Here is an 18,811-nt window from a genome sequence, read left to right as displayed (position 1 = left end):
ACTTTTGTTTACAGAAGTTCAAGAGATGGATGTTTTCAGATTTTCATATGTAACTTGTTCTTATATTTGATAGTGAATTTAATGTAATAGCTGTTAAGTAATTGCTAAGTTGTAATTTTTTTTAAGATTGGTGCTTCAGTTTGTTCACGAAAAAAATCTGTTTAGTCGTGTTAGTATAGTATTCTTAACGGTGGTAAGTTTTCTATAGCTGGTGTTTTCTCTTGTCTACATGCAGCACAACTAAAATGTTGAAAGTAAATAAGTTGCTTCGTTGAAAATTTGTATTGCTACTAAATTATTTATGAGAAATGTATTTTTAACAGAACGGAGCAGTCCAGTCGTCAGAATCAAACATTTACTGGTGTCTGAGTGTTCCGCCTAAAGTTTAATTTATCGAGTATTTAGTAGAGCGATTTTTCTTTCTTCTGGTGGAACCTCACTAATTTTTTAGGTAAACTGCATATTTTTGTTAAAACACTGAAGCTCATAGTATTCTTTAATAGCTATAACATTCTGTCGTCATAAAAATATTTTCGTCGAAAACTCATTATCTATATTCGGTTTAACTTTAAAAATTATCTTATACTTGCCGAAGCAATAATATTGAAGGGCAAAATTCTTCCCTTTAACTTTTTTTTTTTTTTTCTTCTTCAGAGGACTTTTAACCACTGCCTTTCTTTAATTACCAATACTCTTCAGCATAAATGTTGTCAAACAAAATGGTTTCGCAATCAAACACAACAGCAAGGAAGAAACTCTGTTTAACTTTATGGCATGAAAATATAATTTCAGTTTTAAGAATAAAACAGTTTATAATACTTCTATTTTAATTTTTATAAACTCATAAATTAATCAAACAATTTAAATCAAACAATTAATCGATTTAAACTTTCGCCACACAATTGCATTATAAAAATTAATAGCTAAAACATTTATCAAAGATTCATATTTTTCCAACGCTTTAAAATAATTCCTAAAGATGAGAATTGTTATAAAACAATTTTTGGCTATTTATAAATCAGTTTTAAGCATTCTTAAGCAAAAGCAATATGTATTAAAAAATTACTTAATGAATTTATTTGCAGGAAACAAAATGAGAAAAAAACTTAAGCATCTATTTCTGGAAATCGCTGCGTATTTGTTCTAACAACGTTGGGTTCAAAAGGATGTCTACAACGGTCATTGCCATACTTTTAGCAGAGTTTAGGGCATGAACTTGATTCTCCTGAGCCCCTGAACTTTCTGCAAACTCATGGGTGTGGTTTGCAGCTGTGGTAACTATTTTAAAACAGGGATGGATAGAAGGCTTAATTTGTGAAACATTCCCCATGTCAGTGGACGCTGAAAACTTGCTAGTGAAGTCATCATCATTAAATAAAACTCCGATGCTTTTTGCGTTTTTTATATATAACTCTATCATAGTCTGGTTGGTTTTTATAGAGTCATAGAATGGGTTGTTTTCAGAGATAGTCACAGAGCATCCTAAAATGTAATAAATAAGAGTATATTGGTGTGAAAAAATTAATGAAAGCGCGAATAAACAGTTGATCCTCAGTTTAACATTTTAAAAATAAGGAGAAAACTTTAAAAGTAAATGAAAGTTATCCTAAAGATATAAAATAAAAACTCTGTGAAAAATAATCACGCAGATTTTAAAAAACTTAACCATAATTCCACTAAGTTAATTTTTTTGTTTGATTTAAAAAAAAAAAATTTCCATTTGGAAAGACTTCTCCACTTAAAATTGGTTTTTAATAAAAAAGATTTTATCAGTTGGGGTATGCCTGTAATAGCCGTAAGAAAAAGTTGAAGAGAACAGGCAAATAGGTTTAAATTACCTGTAGCTGCTGCAGCACCTGTGGCGCACTGTTTCACTTTATCCAAAAGATCAAAAGTGTCTTCTTTAACTAAACCTCGCACGCATATGTTAAGCTCACTTCTTTCAGGGATAATGTTTGGTACCTTTCCACCATCAACTATAATGCAGTGGATTCGACAAGTAGGTTTTGTTTGTTGCCGTAACATGCTTATACTATTATAACAAGTTACAGCAGCATCCAATGCATTTACACCTTCCCAAGGAGCACCTGAAGCATGTGCTGGTTTGCCTATATTTCAGAAAATGATAAAAAATATAAAACCCAAATTTGTTTTTTTTGTTGGCATAATGCTTATAAGCATATCTAGGCTAACATTTTGTTAAAAAATAAAGCAGATGATAAGCTCATTAATGAGCCTTACTCTATATGTTAATCATATTTTTTCAATTTCTATAAAAAAAATGTCAAAAAAAAGAAGCAGCCAACACTGGTAGCATTTGGTTTCACCAAAAAGGTAAAGCACAGAGGTAAAGAGATGGTGGTTCAATTGCTGTTAGAAGCTGCTGAAACTCTTGTTAAAAGTAAAAAAAAATCCAATAAAGACTAGTTGTTTATGCTAAATTTGCGCACAATTAGAGCAAAGAAGATCATTAAACCACAAGTGCTGCAGAGAAATGAAGAAACTAATTGTTTATCAGTAAAAGATGCAGTTATTATACTAATCGGCAAAGTTGTTAATGCAAGGGCAAAAAGTGAAGGGCAAATCCAGAAAGTATTGCAGAATTGTTTGGTGAAACACAGAATCAGATTTCAAGAGGAAATAAAAAAAGAAAATCAGAGAAAAGTGCATCAAAACACGTTGACAAGAGGGATGTGTTAGATGATGACTGGGTGCTTAATCACCTCTAATAGCTCAGAATCAAACCAGAAGGCCTTACTAGAATGGGCTTCCACCACCTACAATAAATTCCACCAGTGAACAACCCAAAGAAAATTACACAATATTCAACTGGTAAAGGTGGATCCAAATGCTATCAAAGATTAAAACAATGAAATTTGTCAAGATGACTCCTTTTTTGGTCCCAAGAAGAATTTAAATAATTTGATTTTAATGTGAAACAAATAAATATAACTATTTTACAAAACCATAAACCTAATATATTTATTATAAACCTAATATATATACTTAAAAATTAATAAATTAAATAACAAAAGATAAAGTAATGCTTTAAATATAAAATAAAAATTATAAAAGATACTTTTACAAAAAGAAAAAGACCTTTAAAAACAACTGTAAGCTGGGAACGAGAAAGCCACATTGGAGTTGGAATTTCAAACGGTGCTGGGTGTGACATCATACATATTTCTGTTTCATCAAAAACACCTTCCTTAATCATAGAAATTTTTCCTCCGCCACCTTCCTCAGCTGGTGTTCCATATACTATAACTTCCATTTTCAACTCAGGGTGTAAAGTTACTATTTCCTTGAGAGCTAATAAGAAAATTTAAAATACAGTTTTTCGCATCTTTTTCTGTTTTTTAAACCTTTAGTGTTATATAACTACTTAAGTTTCAGTATATTTTAAACAGTAAATTATGAATAAAAGAAATACACTCGGGATTTGAGCTATGATGAATTCCAAAGTCTTAGAATCATAAAATGTATGAGTAAAAATTATTTGTTTGAACAACAATAACGACTGAACAATTTGCAGGTCATTTTCATGGTTAAAAATTTTTACAAAAGGTAGAAAGCACAGCTTTAGCTCAACCTTGTTAACAGCTGTCAGCAAATTAATACTCTTTAGCACACTGTAGCATCATACTCTTTGCTGGATTCACACACATAGAATCAAGAAGTAGAGCATCTGCTTCAGTAGTTGGTAGTTGCACTTTAATGTCACAATGCATAAATATTGTTCTGGCATAAATTTCACCAGACTTTCAATCATTATATAATATTGGCATAATTCTAAGGTCATCTTGTGGCCTTGTATACAACATTTAATGAATATTAGCATAAACAAGATAAAGGTACTGGTCAACAAGGTTTTGTTGTTTTAAAATGACACTTCCTGCTCATAACTTGATTCAAACCAAGTAAAAAGATAAAACACGGGTTTCATTTTTTAAATTTTAAAACAAAACATTTCAAACTAGACATTTAATTTTGAATCAACTGGCACTTTAGGGGTACCATCATATTTATTGTAATTTAACATGATAATGTACATAAAAATTTTCTTTTAGAATAATTATAGAGTATTAATTCCCAGACAATGAAAAAAAATTTCAAATACTTTTTAGGAAAAATGGCGTATTTGTTCATTTTTTGCCCACAAAAGCAATAAATAGAATAATGACTTTTCTTAAAAAACAAACGAAACCAAAATAAAATTATTACCAAGTCCAGTTGCAATACCAACTTCTGCAATCAAGTTGTGGCCACAAGCATGACCAACATCAGGTAAAGCATCATACTCACAAAGAATACCAACCTTCAAACCTGCAGCATTCCCATATCTTTTTATCAAAAAAAGTTAAACAATTTTAAAATGCTCATTACTTATATTTATTAGATAAAACCTTGACTTCTAAAATATAGCAAAATAATACATATAAATATATGAAAATATAGAAAAACCAAAATTTTGTGACTTTTCTGTTTAAAATATTTCAAATGATAGAATGAATAATTTTTGATGGATCTAATTTTTCTGTCTGAAATGTTTCAAATAGATGTTCATTATTGTTCAAAAAGACAAGACTATTGTATAGTTAAATCTAACTAAAGACTGCACAGGAAAAACCATAGATAACCAACTTCACAAATTTTCACATTTGTGCTATTTATCATATACTAGTGCTTACTTATCATATACTATTTTCTTACCTAAGAGAAAAATCATCTTAATTGTGCAAAAATGAGGTATTCAAATATGTTCAACATTAATGACAAATGAAGTCTTCCACACAAATTTCCATTTTTTCAAAAATTAGAAAAAGTGGACAACCATGGTTATTTCACTGTAGTCTTTAAATAGACTATCTAGACTGCCTGTACTTTTAAAACACCAGCTGTTACACAAACAATTTTTATTAAGGTAACATCAATTTATGAAAGTGGAATATGCAGACATAATTATTCATATTAATGTATTATTTATAGATATTTCTTTAAACGATCTAGATTTTTTTTCTCTATTAAAAACCTGATTTATAACAAACTTCCTTGAATAGTTTATCAGACAGGGCTATGACTTAATTGAACAAAAAAGGTGACTGCTCTTTGCAATTCTAATTTCAATATCTCAAGAAAAAAAGAACTGTTATTTTCAAAAATTCAATATTTCTTTCCGTAAACAAATTAGTAAAAAAATTTGGAAACTAACACCTTGCAATAAAAGCAGTTTCAAGAGGAGTCTTCCTTTGAACATTAAAATTCTCTTTCTCCAAGAAAGAAGATAACAAATCACTAGCATAATGCTCCTCAAAACACAGCTCTGGGTGATGCCATATATCTTGACTAATGCTATTCAAATCAAGTGCTCGTTCATCTATTGTTTTTATAATAAGATTTTTTAATTCACTTTCTGTCATTCTAAAACAAACTGATTTATATATATATATATATATATATATATATATATATATATATATATATATATATATATATATATATATATATATATATATATATATATATATATATATATATATATATATATATACATATATTATGCCCTGTTAATTTATATATAAATCATATGCCCTGTTAATTTTCATAAAATGGCATTTTCATGAAAATTAACAGGACATAATATAAGCCTGTCTTACTGTCTTCTTATAAAAATTGCATTTAAGGCCGAAAAAAATAGATTTGACTTTTAAACTTTTCAAATACATTTACAAAATATAAAAATCAATAATATACCTTTCACAGTTAAGTCTAAAAGGTTTTTTTAGTTAAAAATTGCATAACAGCGTTCTTAGCATGTACCATTTTGATTTCATGAAAGTGTTATACTAAAAAATTCTCTTGGTTTATGGTGTTTCCATCATACAAAATCATAAGTTGGTTAGTAAATCATCACTTAAAACTATCAAACTACTAAAATATATAAAAACAAAAGAAATTGAGAAATAAATTAAAACTGATAAATTATTAATTTTTCCTCTGGAAATCGTTGTGTATTTGCTCTAACAATGTTGGGTTCAAAAGGATGTCTACAACGGTCATTGCCATACTTTTAGCAGAGTTTAGGGCATGAACTTGATTCTCCTGAGCCCCTGAACTTTCTGCAAACTCATGGGTGTGGTTTGCAGCTGTGGTAATTATTTTAAAACAGGGATGGATAGAAGGTTTGATTTGTGAAACATTCCCCATGTCAGTGGACGCTGAAATCTTGCTAGTAATGTCATCATCATTAAATAAAACTCCAATGCTTTTTGCGTTTTTTATATATAACTCTATCATAGTCTGGTTGGTTTTTAAAGAGTCATAAAAAGGCTCTTCTTCTAAAAAGGTCACAGAGCAGCCTAAAATTACATAAAATTTTAATAAAGAGAAAAAAAAAACAGAAACAGAAAAAATGAGGAAGAATAAATATATTTAATAATAAATGGTTTTGTATAAGATCAATCATTTCATGTCTAAAGATAAAAAAAAAAAGAAAAGTTTCTAAAACCTCTTTAGTTTTCTTTTGGGAAAGCAAACAAAGAAAAAAACAAAATATCTTTGGGATTGTTTGAAATTTATTTTAATAAAACTTCTCAACTTGATAATATCATTTAGTGAAAGTTAATTAGTCAGGCATGTTTAAACGTAAAATGGTTATTAATGTTGCAAGTGTACAAGGGAACCCAATGTGTTTAAATTATGAATGAGGAATAACTAAAAAAATTGATTTAAAAAAATCAATTTTACCTGACAATAATCTTCTTTACTACAACCTTAGATCATTTAGGAAAAAAGAGGTTTTTACTTAAAGGAATTATAAACAATTAACTGACTAATTAATTCTTAAAGTAATGATTAGATAGATTATTAAGGCAAGTGCTTCACAATAATGTAAGTATTTTTTATAAGCAAAGAACTATTGCAGAAGGTGTAACTTACCTGTAGCTGCTGCAGCACCTGTGGCACACTCCTTTACTTTATCCAAAAGATCAAATGTGTCTTCTTTAACTAAACCTCGCAGAAAAATTTGAAGCTCACTTCTTTCAGGAATAATATTTGGTACCTTCCCGCCATCAACTATAATGCAGTGGAGGCGACTTGTTGGTTTTGTTTGCTGTCGTAACATGCTTATACTGTTATAACAAGTTACAGCAGCATCTAATGCATTTACACCTTCCCAGGGAGCACCTGAAGCATGAGCCGGCTTACCTAAGTTCAACATTTTCCATGTTAAAAAACATCCAAAAGGATTCACATTGTAAATAATCAGATGCTTGAGTTTTATTTTATGTTTTCATAGGCACAAACATTGGTTAAACTGATTTTTTTAAAAAAACAATTATTTACTAAAGAAAAAATCCAATCACATTAAAGTTTGCTAAAAAGATTTACACCCAAAAAAAACCTTTAAAAACAGCTTTAAGTTGCTTGCAAGAGAGCCAAATAGGAGCTGGATATTCTATAGCTGTTGGGTGTGACATCATGCAAATTTCTAATTCATCAAAAATGCCTTTCTCAATCATAAGAATTTTTCCTCCACCCCCTTCCTCAGCTGGTGTTCCATATATAATTACTTCCAATTTCAACTCTGGATGTAAAGTTGCTATTTCCTTGAGAGCTATGATAACAAGAAAGATGAGAATATCAAAGCAAAAAGTTTTATAATAAAGCAGATAATATTGGAGGAAAACTAAACTGGTAAATATTTTACAAATATTTAAACACAAAGTTTCATTTTGAATACTTTAGTAAAACATTTTCCTTAACCTATTATAAATTTTGTTTAAAGATTTTTTTAAATTTAAATTTTATTACACAGGCTTGTAAACAAAAAATCATGCCTCATCAGATATTTTAGATAAGCTGTAACATATTCAAGGCATTTAATTTAAAAATCATAATTACTTTTGTCCATCAAGACTAAGCTTTCTCTATCTAAACTAAACTTAGTTAAGATCAACAAATCCAAGTCATGAAAATAACACCATTTTATTGAATCCAAAATATATAAGAACAGCAAGACAAAAGTCAAAATTATTTTTTTATGGTTTAACCATTATCATTGATTATCATTATGCACAGAAGTTAGATTAGGGATTTTGAAATTCAGGATTTGATCAATTTATTTAAATATTTGGAATGGTTTTATTTAAATTTGTTGGTTTTAATAATTTAAGACTTTCTCAAAAGCTTCAATCCTCTTGGTTGCTATACCTCAGGAAAATGAGAACAAGAATCTCAATAAAGAGCAGCTGATAAATTCCCCATTTCAAATATGGATATTAAAGGTTTGATTTACATTTTGTATTGAAGTATTAAGTGAAACTTAACAGAAACAGCAACCAGCAACACAAATTTTAATATGAGTTAAAGTATGCTTATTGAAATAATACAAGTTAAAAAAATAATAATAACCTCATGTTGGAAAAACATTTCTTTTTTATTTGCTATAAATGACAAAGCTAAAAGCAAAGGTTTGATTTGAATTTGAATAAAAGATTTGGATATGATTAAAATTGATTAAAAAAAAAAACAGATTTTAATTTGATTAAAAAAAGATTAGTGTTTTCAAAAACCTCTGTAATCAAAATATTATCATTACCAAGACCAGTAGCAATACCAACTTCTGCAATTAAGTTGTGGCCACAAGCATGGCCAACACCAGGAAGAGCATCATATTCACAAAGAACACCCACCTTCAAGCCAGCAGCATTTCCAAATCTATTCATACAAAATTTTGTAACTCATACATAAAACATTTTAAAATACCATGTTATCTCAGATTGAAAATCAAGCATAACTATTTGCTGCAGAATACTTATGTTCTTCACCAAGTTATGTTTTTTTATTTTTATTTTTTTCTGCAAGTAATTAAGTATATTTTTGATTTACGTATGTTTGATAAGTAACACACAATTTAATTTCTATGTTACTAATTAGCAAATGAGAATATTTCTAGAATGTTATTTTTTTAAACATATATAAGGAAGGATTATTATGTTGTAGATTGTTATCTTTTTAGAATACACTCATGAACAATATTTCTATGGAAGACAGAATTTATATCATAAAATGCTATTATGGAAGTGGGGGTGAAAGTGAAACAACAGTTCTGGCCTCGTTCCCCAGACCTTAATCCATATGAATACTGGGCTCTGGGAGAGTTGCAAGCAACAGTATATCATTACAATCGGCCCAAATCTGAAGAAGAATTAGTTAATTGCATTTAGTAAGCAATACCAAACACTTCATAAGAGAAAACAGCCATTGACAATTAGGTGGCATATTTGGAAAATGTTGTGCAAGAAAATACAGGCCATTTCCAGCATCTACTATAAACTACAATAAATATTCCTAATTTAATTGTGATTTTTAAATAAAATTTACTTTAGTTTGATTACTTTTATTTAATTTGTTACTTTTCAAACACCTTGTAAATTAATACAGGAAAAACTCTTTAACAACCAGTATTGCTGCTTAGCATATAACTTCAATAATAAAATCATTTTGAAATTATAACCTTGCAATAAAAGCAGTTTCAAGAGGAGTCTTTCTTTGAACATAAAAATTCTCTTTCTCCAAAAACGAAGTTAACAACTCATGTGCATAATGCTCTTGAAAACATAACTCTGGGTGTTGCCATATACCTTGACTAATAATATTCAAGTCAGATGCTCGTTTGTCTATTGTTTTTATAACAATGTCTTTTAGTTCACTTTCCACCATTCTGAAAAAATAATTCAATTTTGATTATATACCAAGAGCATCTCATTATCAGGCAATCGGTGTTCATTTTAAACTACTTTTACAAAATTTACTAAGATCATTTAAGTCAAATCCCATTTATAACTTTTTTGAACTAGTTATTAATATTTGAAACTAAATACTGTGTTTAACAAATAGATAAACAATTTAGGGTACTCATTCTGTATCAGGTTACAACAATTTTAGAACTCAGAAAAGCTTTTGGAACCAATATCTTCTGAGATGAACTAAATTAATTATATAAGTTTTATAAAATGTAATCAAGTAAAGATACAAATAAAAACAACCATCAAGTAATAGATTTATTTTTTCAATTTAAATATACAACTTTAGATATAGCATTTATAATAGTTCTTCATATATTATTCAACTTCACATCTTTTCTAATAAAAACAACTTTAGCATATTGTCTCTTGCATATATTAATCATATTATTTGTAAACATACCTATGCACTATTAAATAAAAACTATCAAAACTAAAAACTGAAAATCATAAATAAATACAGGTTTCATGTATAATTGTTAATAATGTAAAATTCAGCGTATCAATTAACCAATAAATAATCGTAACTTTTTTTATGCTAATACATACATGCTTAACTAACAAAACTATTGGTACATAAAACTTTCTCTTTAACAAAAATTATTAAATAACAAAACTATTAGTACATAAAACTTTCTCTTTAACAAAAATTATTATAAAAGTAATGTTTATAAACAAAGTTACAAAAATTTTATTCCACAACAAATAAATTATGAAGACACAAATACATTAAGATACAAGATGATACAAAAAAGATGCCATTGATCATATATTGTTGCCAGCTTTTATCTTCAGCCATTTCGGACCAGTAAATGAAATAAGCACTGCACCTAAAGGGGCAGTGACAACAATTGCCAGTACTGCAATTGTTAATATTTGTATGCCAATCAACTCCTTAGATTTATTTGGAAGAGCATGTTGTCTTACCATGTCCAATGGAAGGGAACCTATTGCAGCCTGAGAAATATATATATATATATATATATATATATATATATATATATATATATATATATATATATATATATATATATATATATATATATATATATATATATATATATGTATATATATTAGGGCAATTCCATTTTTTCTATTTAAAATTGGCATAGAATTCTGTGACTAAGAAAACTAAGAATAATGGTATAATTAACTTTTAATCAAAAATAAAAACTGATTTCAGCAAGTTACTTTTTCCACATAAATAAAGTAAACAAACCAACCTAATGGTAGTACCTTTATATATATATAATATAATATAATATAATATAATATAATATAATATAATATAATATAATATAATATATATATATATATATATATATATATATATAATATTATATTATATATATATATATATATATATAATATTATTTTATATATAATATATATATATATATATATATATATATATATATATATATATATATATATATATATATATAACTCAAAATTGTTTTAATGAACTGCTTTTAATAGATTCAACAGATAACAATAAATCAATACCAGTAGTTTTTATAGATTATATATTTTGTTAGTGTTTTTATATTTTGTTAGTGAGTTATATATTAAATTTTGTAACAATTGCCATATTTATTGATAATAATATTAAAACTATTTTTTTGTCTATTAATATTTTTAAAGGCATAAAATGCATAACTTAACTGAAATAGAAAAAAATATATAACAATATTCTGTTGATATTTTCTACTATGCAACTAAATATATTTTTCAAATAGATAATATTTAAAATGGGAAAAGTTGCTAAGTTACTTAAAAGTAGAACTCGTCACACAAGTTCTTGGTTTGCAGGACTACCAGATGATCTACCTATTAGTGAGCTTCCCACATTTAAACAAGTTGTACAGCTCAGCTACAAGCTCAATGGACATTTCATTTTCAAAAAACTGATCAACAAATTGTTTCACAACAAGCATAAGGAAAAAATTTGAGAAACTTTTAAAAAGAGTTTTGTGGGCCGAAAACAAAAAATTTTTTTTACTTTTGCTTTTGTGTTTCTTTTTAGTAATTTTAAGTATTATAAGAGAAGTGTCTTCTCATTCTTAGGTTTTATAGCATTTAAGTACTCCTGCTCTAGTAGTGCTCATTGTGGGTTTACAATCTGTATTAGATCAGCAGAATTAATGGTGTAAATAATTTTTCAATTCAAACATTTTAAAATCTATTTCATTTTTGTTTAGTGTGATAATGTATCATCTGATGACGATGTTTGTGATGATGATAGTGAAAATGTTAAAAACAGCCATGATCCAGAGTTTTATGGAGAAATACCAATTTCATACAATTACAAACCCTTGCCTAACTTTGTAAAACCAGCCATACATTATAAAATTAGTAACAATGCTGCTGCTCATTTAGCTACAGGATAACTCATTAACATACTGTAAAGTCTGTTACCGAAGCCTCAAAACTAGTTTATGGTCTCAAAAAAAGCCACAACTTTATTCTTACTAGAGATCAGAGTAGAAAAGAAAATAACAGAAGTGTTAACAAAACCAATTATTTTATTTCAAAAAATGAAAAATTATAAGTTACAGTTATTTATGTAAAATGCTGTATTGTTTTTGGTTTGCCGGGATCTTCGCCGAGAATATATGGAGGAAGGGGCTGATTTGATTATTTCTTATTTTTCTTAACAGAATAAAGAAAGTGAAATATTTTAGTGCGCTATCTTTGTTTGGTTTGGGGGGCTTTAAACAATATTAGGTAATAGTGCCACAAATCCTAATGCCGCCCTTCCCTCTAAAAAATACCTCAAAATAACAATTGTTTTGTATACTGATGATTATTAATTTTGTAAAACTGATGTTTTGATTTCATCAGATCAATGTCTTATGTCTCTTAATATTAATACTTTAAAGATACTAATCAGGTTTTGATCTGAGAGGTGGCATCAGCGCCTCAACCCTATTGTTTTAAGGGTGACAGCTTAGAATATCATAAATCCTATATATTACATTTATGAGCCAGTTTTTTAAATAAGCTTTATTTAACTAAAGCTTCTGTATCTGCACCATAATCCTCAATTTTGTCAGTTTTTTGCTGTATTTAAATATTGAAGCCCAAATTAGTTTTAAGTTTTTTTAAATTAATTTTTTTGAAATTGCAATTGGTTTTGTACATAGAATCTTCCACACCTGTACCAATTTTTATTTTAAAAAAAATTTTGCTCCATGGAATTGCCGTAATATATATGTATATGTATATGCATATATATATATATATATATATATATATATATATATATATATATATATATATATATATATAATTGCATAAATAAAAAACACCTTAAACAGCTTGAATGAAGAAAAAATTATTTCTTCATTTAAGCTGTTGAAAAAAAAATTATTTCTTCTATGAAAAAAAAACTAATTTGAAGCAAACAGTTTTACTTGCACAGTCGCTTTTGGTAGCCATGCCAAAGTACAAAAACATTTTTCTTTAAAGTTTAGGTTATTTCCTGACACAACAAAGAATACTATTATTGTTCGAACTACAAGGCCAATGAACAATGCAGCAAAACCTCTACCTAAAACAATATTTTGATATTATCTAAATGAATATTAACTACCTTAAGAAATAAAGAAACATGATTTTTTTAAAAACCTTTAGAGAAAATATTATGTCATAACATTTGCCATTAGTTACTATATAAAAAAATACTCCATCAAAAAAGCACTTTACCTACAAGAGTTTTGTCTAGATATTCTATACCAACTTCAGCACCAATTAAACCAAACATCAAAGGTTGAAAAACTTCCCATACCAAAGTAAGGACCTTTTCAACAGAAGCCTAAAACAAAATAAATTTTAAATAAAAATTCAATTAAAAAATTTTGACAAATACAAACTGATTGTTAACAGAATGCTTAAAAAATATCAAAGCCTAGGTTAAAAGAATGAGCATCAAGCCCATAATGACATTTGTCATTTTAACAGATTTCCAAAAATTCTGGGCAATTTCAGTAAAAAGCAGGGAGAATGATTATCATATACAACTTTCAATCCTTGCACCAGTACAATTTTCATTTCTTACACCAGCTAAGAACTATCTTTTTTTATTAGTTAAATTTTTAAATATTAACATGATTTCTAACATACATGCATATATAGTATTGTAGAAATTATGTTAATATTTCCAGTAAGAGTACTCAATACAGCATAGTATAAGTAGAGCAAATATATTATTATTATCTTTATTATACAAACTAAATAATTAGTTTGGTTTATATAGCATTACTTAAAATTTCACCTTGAAACTTTGGTGAAGTTTTAAGTAATGTTATATAAACCAAACTAATTATTTAGTTTGCATAATAATAATGATATATATATATATATATATATATATATATATATATATATATATATATATTTATATATATAAACATACATACAATACTAAACATACTTTCTCATTTTCATCCCATCCATAGCCAGCAGTTGTTGCCATACAGAGTGCACCAAGGGCACCAGCTCCTGGAAATTTTACTTTATTGCTACCAAACAGGATTATAATTCCACAAATAATGAGCAAAAATGAGCGATATGCATTTAATCCTTTCTAAACAAGTAAAATGAAGTTTTGTGGAAAAATGGAGTTTTGAAGAATTGCAATTTAGACTTACTTCTCAAAACCTAAACAAACACCTCATGCTGTTCTTAAAAATTAACTATGAAGGTTCTTAATAATAAAAAACATTCAGAACTTATGTGTGAAAATTATGTATGAAATTTATGAAAATTATGTATGAAAATTAAGAAAATTATGTATGAAAATTATCCCTGCATGTGTAACACTGCATAAAATCATGATGGGCAGGAGTAAGTTTGTCTTGAAAACTAGTAAAAATCATTAGCTAACTAATTTTACTGCAAAAGAAAAAGTGCAGAGAAAGTAAATTATTATTGAAATTTGGTGTTAATGTGTGTAAACTGTACATAACTTTTTTAAAAAGGTTTTTTTGATGAAGAAGCTACATTTTTAAGTAACAAAAAAAATTTATTTGATTCTAAATATAAAAGTAGTTTTTTTTTAGTAAAAATTATTTTTTATTATAGAGATAAAACTCACATAAAAACTAAACAGCCATAAAAAAACATTTTATTTGATGGGAGTTTTTAAATGTCATTCATTCAAGAAATATTGATTTTACTCAGTAATTTTTTCCAAAAAAAATATAGTGAGCTGCTTTATTGCCTCTTAAGCAGATATTTAAAAAAAAAAGGATTTTATCTAGATTTTTACTTTAGTTCAATTTGCTTTCATCTTCTTATGTGCTTTTATACTTCATAAAGTATTTAATTGATTGATAGAAAATAAAACTATTAAAAAATAAAATAAAAAAAATTATAAATAATAAGTAGCATCCATGATAAAATAAAGATTTACTCACTGCTTTTTTTGCTGGTAAATACCAGAAAATAAACCCAGCAACAAAACCACCAAATAAGCCCATCAAAATCTCCAGAGGACCACGGAATATGTTAAAATAAAGATTACCTGGTAAAAAATATATATATAATATGATAAAAAAAAATTAATGAGATGAAAAGGAGCTAAACAAAAAAACTTTGAATTTATTTTTGAAGATAAAATGTTTTGATAATTATAAGATAATAACTAATATTTAAGATTTACTTAACTTTTATGTTTTTCTCTAATATTATATGACACTTTTTTGAAAAATAAACTTTTTTAATTTGTAATAAAATTCTTAAAAATTATTTAGGAAATTAAATTAAGAAAAAAAAATAACTATTAAGTAAACTATTTTTTTTAAATTTTATTTCAACAAATTTTAAGGTAACATGGTTTGTGACCTTCAGAAAATGCAACTCCCAAAAAAATGCTGAACATGCTAATAGCAAGAACATCGTCACAAGATGATGCAGCCATTACCATAGTTGGAATTCCTTCATTTACACCATAACCATTTTTTTGTAAAATTAACATTGATGGAACAACAACAGCAGGTGAAACAGCACCTAATATAAACCTAAAAAAAAATTTTATATATATATTTTTTACATATATACATACATATATATGTATATGTATATGTGTGTGTGTGTGTGTGTGTGTGTGTGTGTGTGTGTGTGTGTGTGTGTGTGTGTGTGTGTGTGTGTCTGTGTGTGTGTGTGTGTGTGTGTGTGTGTGTGTGTGTGTGTGTGTGTGTGTGTGTGTGTGTTTACTCACCCTAACTGGAAACCCCATAGCCATGGCATACCCAAGATCAAATAAGCAGCAATTGCAACTGTGACAGCTTCTCCAATACAAGGAAGAAATGCCAACCTAATTACTGTGCACTTCAGCCTACGTAATGCATGGAGATCCAATCCCAAGCCTGATCGCAATAAAATAATTCCTAAAGCAATACTTTTTAAAACTGAGGACCAATCCTTGTCTATATTTTTAGCGACACTAATGTATGGAACATTTCTCAAAAGGAAACCTGCAACTAACATTCCTAGAAGTGGAGGGAGAGAACCCCATGATAACAAAAATCCTCCTGACAATGCACAGATAAATAAAACATATATAGAAAATATATTTCCTTCTGGTAAAGCATCGACACCTATGACAACGTACAGAGCAGCCCATAAAGAAAAACAAGTGAATACTCTAATTATAATTTTAGCTGGATACCCGCGAGGTGGAAAGTATTTTGATAAAATTGTAGGAAATCCGCGTCTCGTAACATTTAAGTCATCACTTATTGTTAATGATTCTTTTTGGTGATTTATTTCCTGTTCAACATAATTTTCGGACTTCCGCATAAATAAAGCCGACTCCTTACTTTCACAGTTTGAGTCCATTTTGCGAGTGATAAAAACAGCGTCTACCTTTGTTCCTTGGCGGATATATATTTTGTTTAAGCAGCCGCCCCCCCCCCTCCCTGTCCCGTTCTTAAAAAAACCTGCTGCATAAAAATTCCTCTTTTAAGTCAAAAAGAACTATTATAATATACTTATATATAAAGCGCCAGTGGGGTGTCTCAAAAAAGCAATAGGTTATTTAAGCAATGCTAGATATATTGGCATTATGTTTATTTTTAAAAATATGCCTAAAATTTTGTCTTAGGAAAAACATTTAATCGTATCGTTAACCCCAACAACATTGTAAAACTAAACTTAGCATAATTAAAAGCGTAAGTAAATTAATATAATTTTTTTTGAATAATGACTACATAAAAAATTTTCTGTCAATTCACTGAGAATTTGCGTATCGTTATCGAAATATCGAAAATAACCGATACTTTTTACGATAATGTGTTTCGATATAATTTGATAATATCCGATATGTTTCGATATGATTTCGAGAAAATGTCGTTTGGGTTTCGATATTAGTGATATCATTATCGCTAACAGCGATAGATATCGCATTAATTATCGTTAAAAATGTAAAACGATATTTTTTGAGTTTCAATAAGATTTTTATTTATTTTGCAATATATTTTTTTAATCTATTGATTAAATTATTGATAAAAATTTAAAATCGCCTATTTTTATTGCCATATTTTAGATAAAGTTGTTAAAAACGGTTCAGACGGTGAGGAGGACAATTTAACTGTTCGTTTATTTTTTTAAATAATAGCAAAAGCACTCAAATTTTTTTTTTAATTTTTTAAAAAAGAAAAACAAATATTTCTTTAAATAGTTATGACAATAGTGGTAAATTCAATTAAAGTCCACCTTTTTAATTATAACAAATAATTGCTATGCAATTAAAATATCGTCTAGTTAAAATGTTGCCGCTAATTATTGCGAATAAAAACTTTCGGTTTTGGCATGGACCTATAAGGCATGGACGTGCAACCTATTGTTTAACATTAAAGAGGCCGCAGAAATCAGCGAGCCATGCGAGTTTCCGACAAACTCTAAATTTTCACCCGTCGACAAAAAAAATCTATTAAAATGGCTGCCCACTGTTTTAAAACAGAAACTCTGATTACGTGGTATAATTTAAACTTTTATAGCATTTGTTTAATAAGACTCTTCAGGATAAAGTAACTACTTCACGCGTTGAAAAATTACTAAACAAATTACACCAAGGTAAAGGAAATTAGTTGTTGGCACGAACAGATTTTTATCATTTTTCTAAGATAAACATTTGTAAGTTTGGGAACTTTTTTCGTGTAAACAAAGTTCCGTCAATAATAAAATAGACCTGTAAGGTTAGTTTTAAAATTACTAAAAAAAGCATAGCGAAATTTAAAAAAGCTTAAAAAAAACTTTTTGTCAAGGTCTGGTTTCAATCAACTCCTTGATCCTTCATTCACCAGGCTTAATTTTGTGTATTTTTTTGAATATTTTTTCCGATATACCTTCATTTTTTGCCTCGACTGCTCTATAAGCTCTATAATGTATATTCCACTATGCATTATTTTTTAGTAGGTGTATTTTTTAATGGGATTTTTTATAATTCGTTTGATATGGCAAAACCTTTTAAAAAGTTATTCAAATTTATAATTATCTTGCATAATGCTGCCAGATATTTCATGTTTTCGTTTTTCATATTTCATATATTGTTTCATTTGTCATGAAAGGCATATAATAACCCATTAGTTTTTGTCAAATAAAAATTAGTTTATATATAGCTGGTAAATCATGTTATGTTAATATTAAATACTTAGTTATTCTGGCGATTTGCTATAAAGTGGCGTTGCTAAATTCTTTAAAACTGTAACAAATTATTTTTTTCTTTATTGTATTTACATTCATTTTATGCATAAATTATTTATCCTTAACTGTATATATTTCTGTTGTAAAACAGAAAAATAGAGAGTTCTATAATATTCAAAAATTAGAAGTCTACAGCAATATGGAGCAGTTCCCTGGACATGAAATCATTGTGCTTTAGGTAGCTACAAAACTAGTTGATATTTTGTATTGTTTTTTTTATCTCTAGTTATACATGTACTAAAGTAGTTAAGTAAATGATCTCAATTTCTATATTATCATCAGCGTTATTTCTC

The 18,811-nt window shown here is 27.6% G+C and overlaps 3 protein-coding genes across 3 annotated transcripts; all 3 read right to left on the bottom strand.

The window, feature by feature from the left end:
* Positions 1-760: 760 nt before the first annotated feature.
* LOC145181030 (peptidase M20 domain-containing protein 2-like) lies at positions 761-5,427 on the bottom strand. Its single transcript, XM_090071714.1, has 6 exons — positions 5,215-5,427; positions 4,225-4,343; positions 3,100-3,312; positions 1,839-2,108; positions 890-1,482; positions 761-821 (listed from the first exon to the last, which is right to left on the bottom strand). The coding sequence occupies exons 1-5, from the start codon at positions 5,418-5,420 to the stop codon at positions 1,115-1,117; spliced, it is 1,176 nt and encodes a 391-aa protein (XP_089927840.1). The 5' UTR covers positions 5,421-5,427; the 3' UTR covers positions 761-821; positions 890-1,114.
* Positions 5,428-5,688: 261 nt separating this feature from the next.
* Positions 5,689-13,358, bottom strand: LOC145181029 (xaa-Arg dipeptidase-like). The gene is made up of 6 exons (XM_090071713.1): positions 13,226-13,358; positions 9,521-9,727; positions 8,603-8,721; positions 7,406-7,618; positions 6,940-7,209; positions 5,689-6,359 (listed from the first exon to the last, which is right to left on the bottom strand). The coding sequence occupies exons 2-6, from the start codon at positions 9,724-9,726 to the stop codon at positions 5,986-5,988; spliced, it is 1,182 nt and encodes a 393-aa protein (XP_089927839.1). The 5' UTR covers position 9,727; positions 13,226-13,358; the 3' UTR covers positions 5,689-5,985.
* Positions 10,062-16,678, bottom strand: LOC145181050 (sodium/hydrogen exchanger 9B2-like). The gene is made up of 7 exons (XM_090071712.1): positions 16,033-16,678; positions 15,657-15,832; positions 15,230-15,336; positions 14,245-14,397; positions 13,518-13,626; positions 13,226-13,362; positions 10,062-10,766 (listed from the first exon to the last, which is right to left on the bottom strand). Exons 1-7 carry the CDS (start codon positions 16,650-16,652, stop codon positions 10,575-10,577), a joined length of 1,494 nt encoding a protein of 497 aa, XP_089927838.1. The 5' UTR covers positions 16,653-16,678; the 3' UTR covers positions 10,062-10,574.
* Positions 16,679-18,811: the final 2,133 nt, after the last annotated feature.

The sequence above is a fragment of the Hydra viridissima genome, unplaced genomic scaffold, assembly GCF_058129835.1.
Source record: "Hydra viridissima isolate aposymbiotic clone 2 unplaced genomic scaffold, HvirCarnegie_v1 scaffold_14, whole genome shotgun sequence".
Classification (NCBI taxonomy): Eukaryota; Metazoa; Cnidaria; class Hydrozoa; order Anthoathecata; family Hydridae; genus Hydra; species Hydra viridissima.
Note: the sequence above shows the minus strand (reverse complement) of the source record. Positions and strands in the feature narration are given on the sequence as shown.

Coding starts and splice junctions, on each gene's coding strand:
- LOC145181030 (XM_090071714.1), bottom strand. CDS start 5,420: ATGACAGAAAGTGAATTAAAAAATCTTATTATAAAAACAATAGATGAA. Junction 3,313..4,224: donor TGGTATTGCAACTGGACTTG/GTAATAATTTTA, acceptor TTTTCTTATTAG/CTCTCAAGGAAATAGTAACT. Junction 2,109..3,099: donor GCTTACAGTTGTTTTTAAAG/GTCTTTTTCTTT, acceptor TCTGAAATATAG/GCAAACCAGCACATGCTTCA.
- LOC145181029 (XM_090071713.1), bottom strand. CDS start 9,726: ATGGTGGAAAGTGAACTAAAAGACATTGTTATAAAAACAATAGACAAA. Junction 8,722..9,520: donor GAAACTGCTTTTATTGCAAG/GTTATAATTTCA, acceptor TTGTATGAATAG/ATTTGGAAATGCTGCTGGCT. Junction 7,619..8,602: donor TGGTATTGCTACTGGTCTTG/GTAATGATAATA, acceptor TTGTTATCATAG/CTCTCAAGGAAATAGCAACT.
- LOC145181050 (XM_090071712.1), bottom strand. CDS start 16,652: ATGGACTCAAACTGTGAAAGTAAGGAGTCGGCTTTATTTATGCGGAAG. Junction 14,398..15,229: donor ATTTACCAGCAAAAAAAGCA/GTGAGTAAATCT, acceptor TTACTTGTTTAG/AAAGGATTAAATGCATATCG. Junction 13,363..13,517: donor TCTAGACAAAACTCTTGTAG/GTAAAGTGCTTT, acceptor ATATTGTTTTAG/GTAGAGGTTTTGCTGCATTG.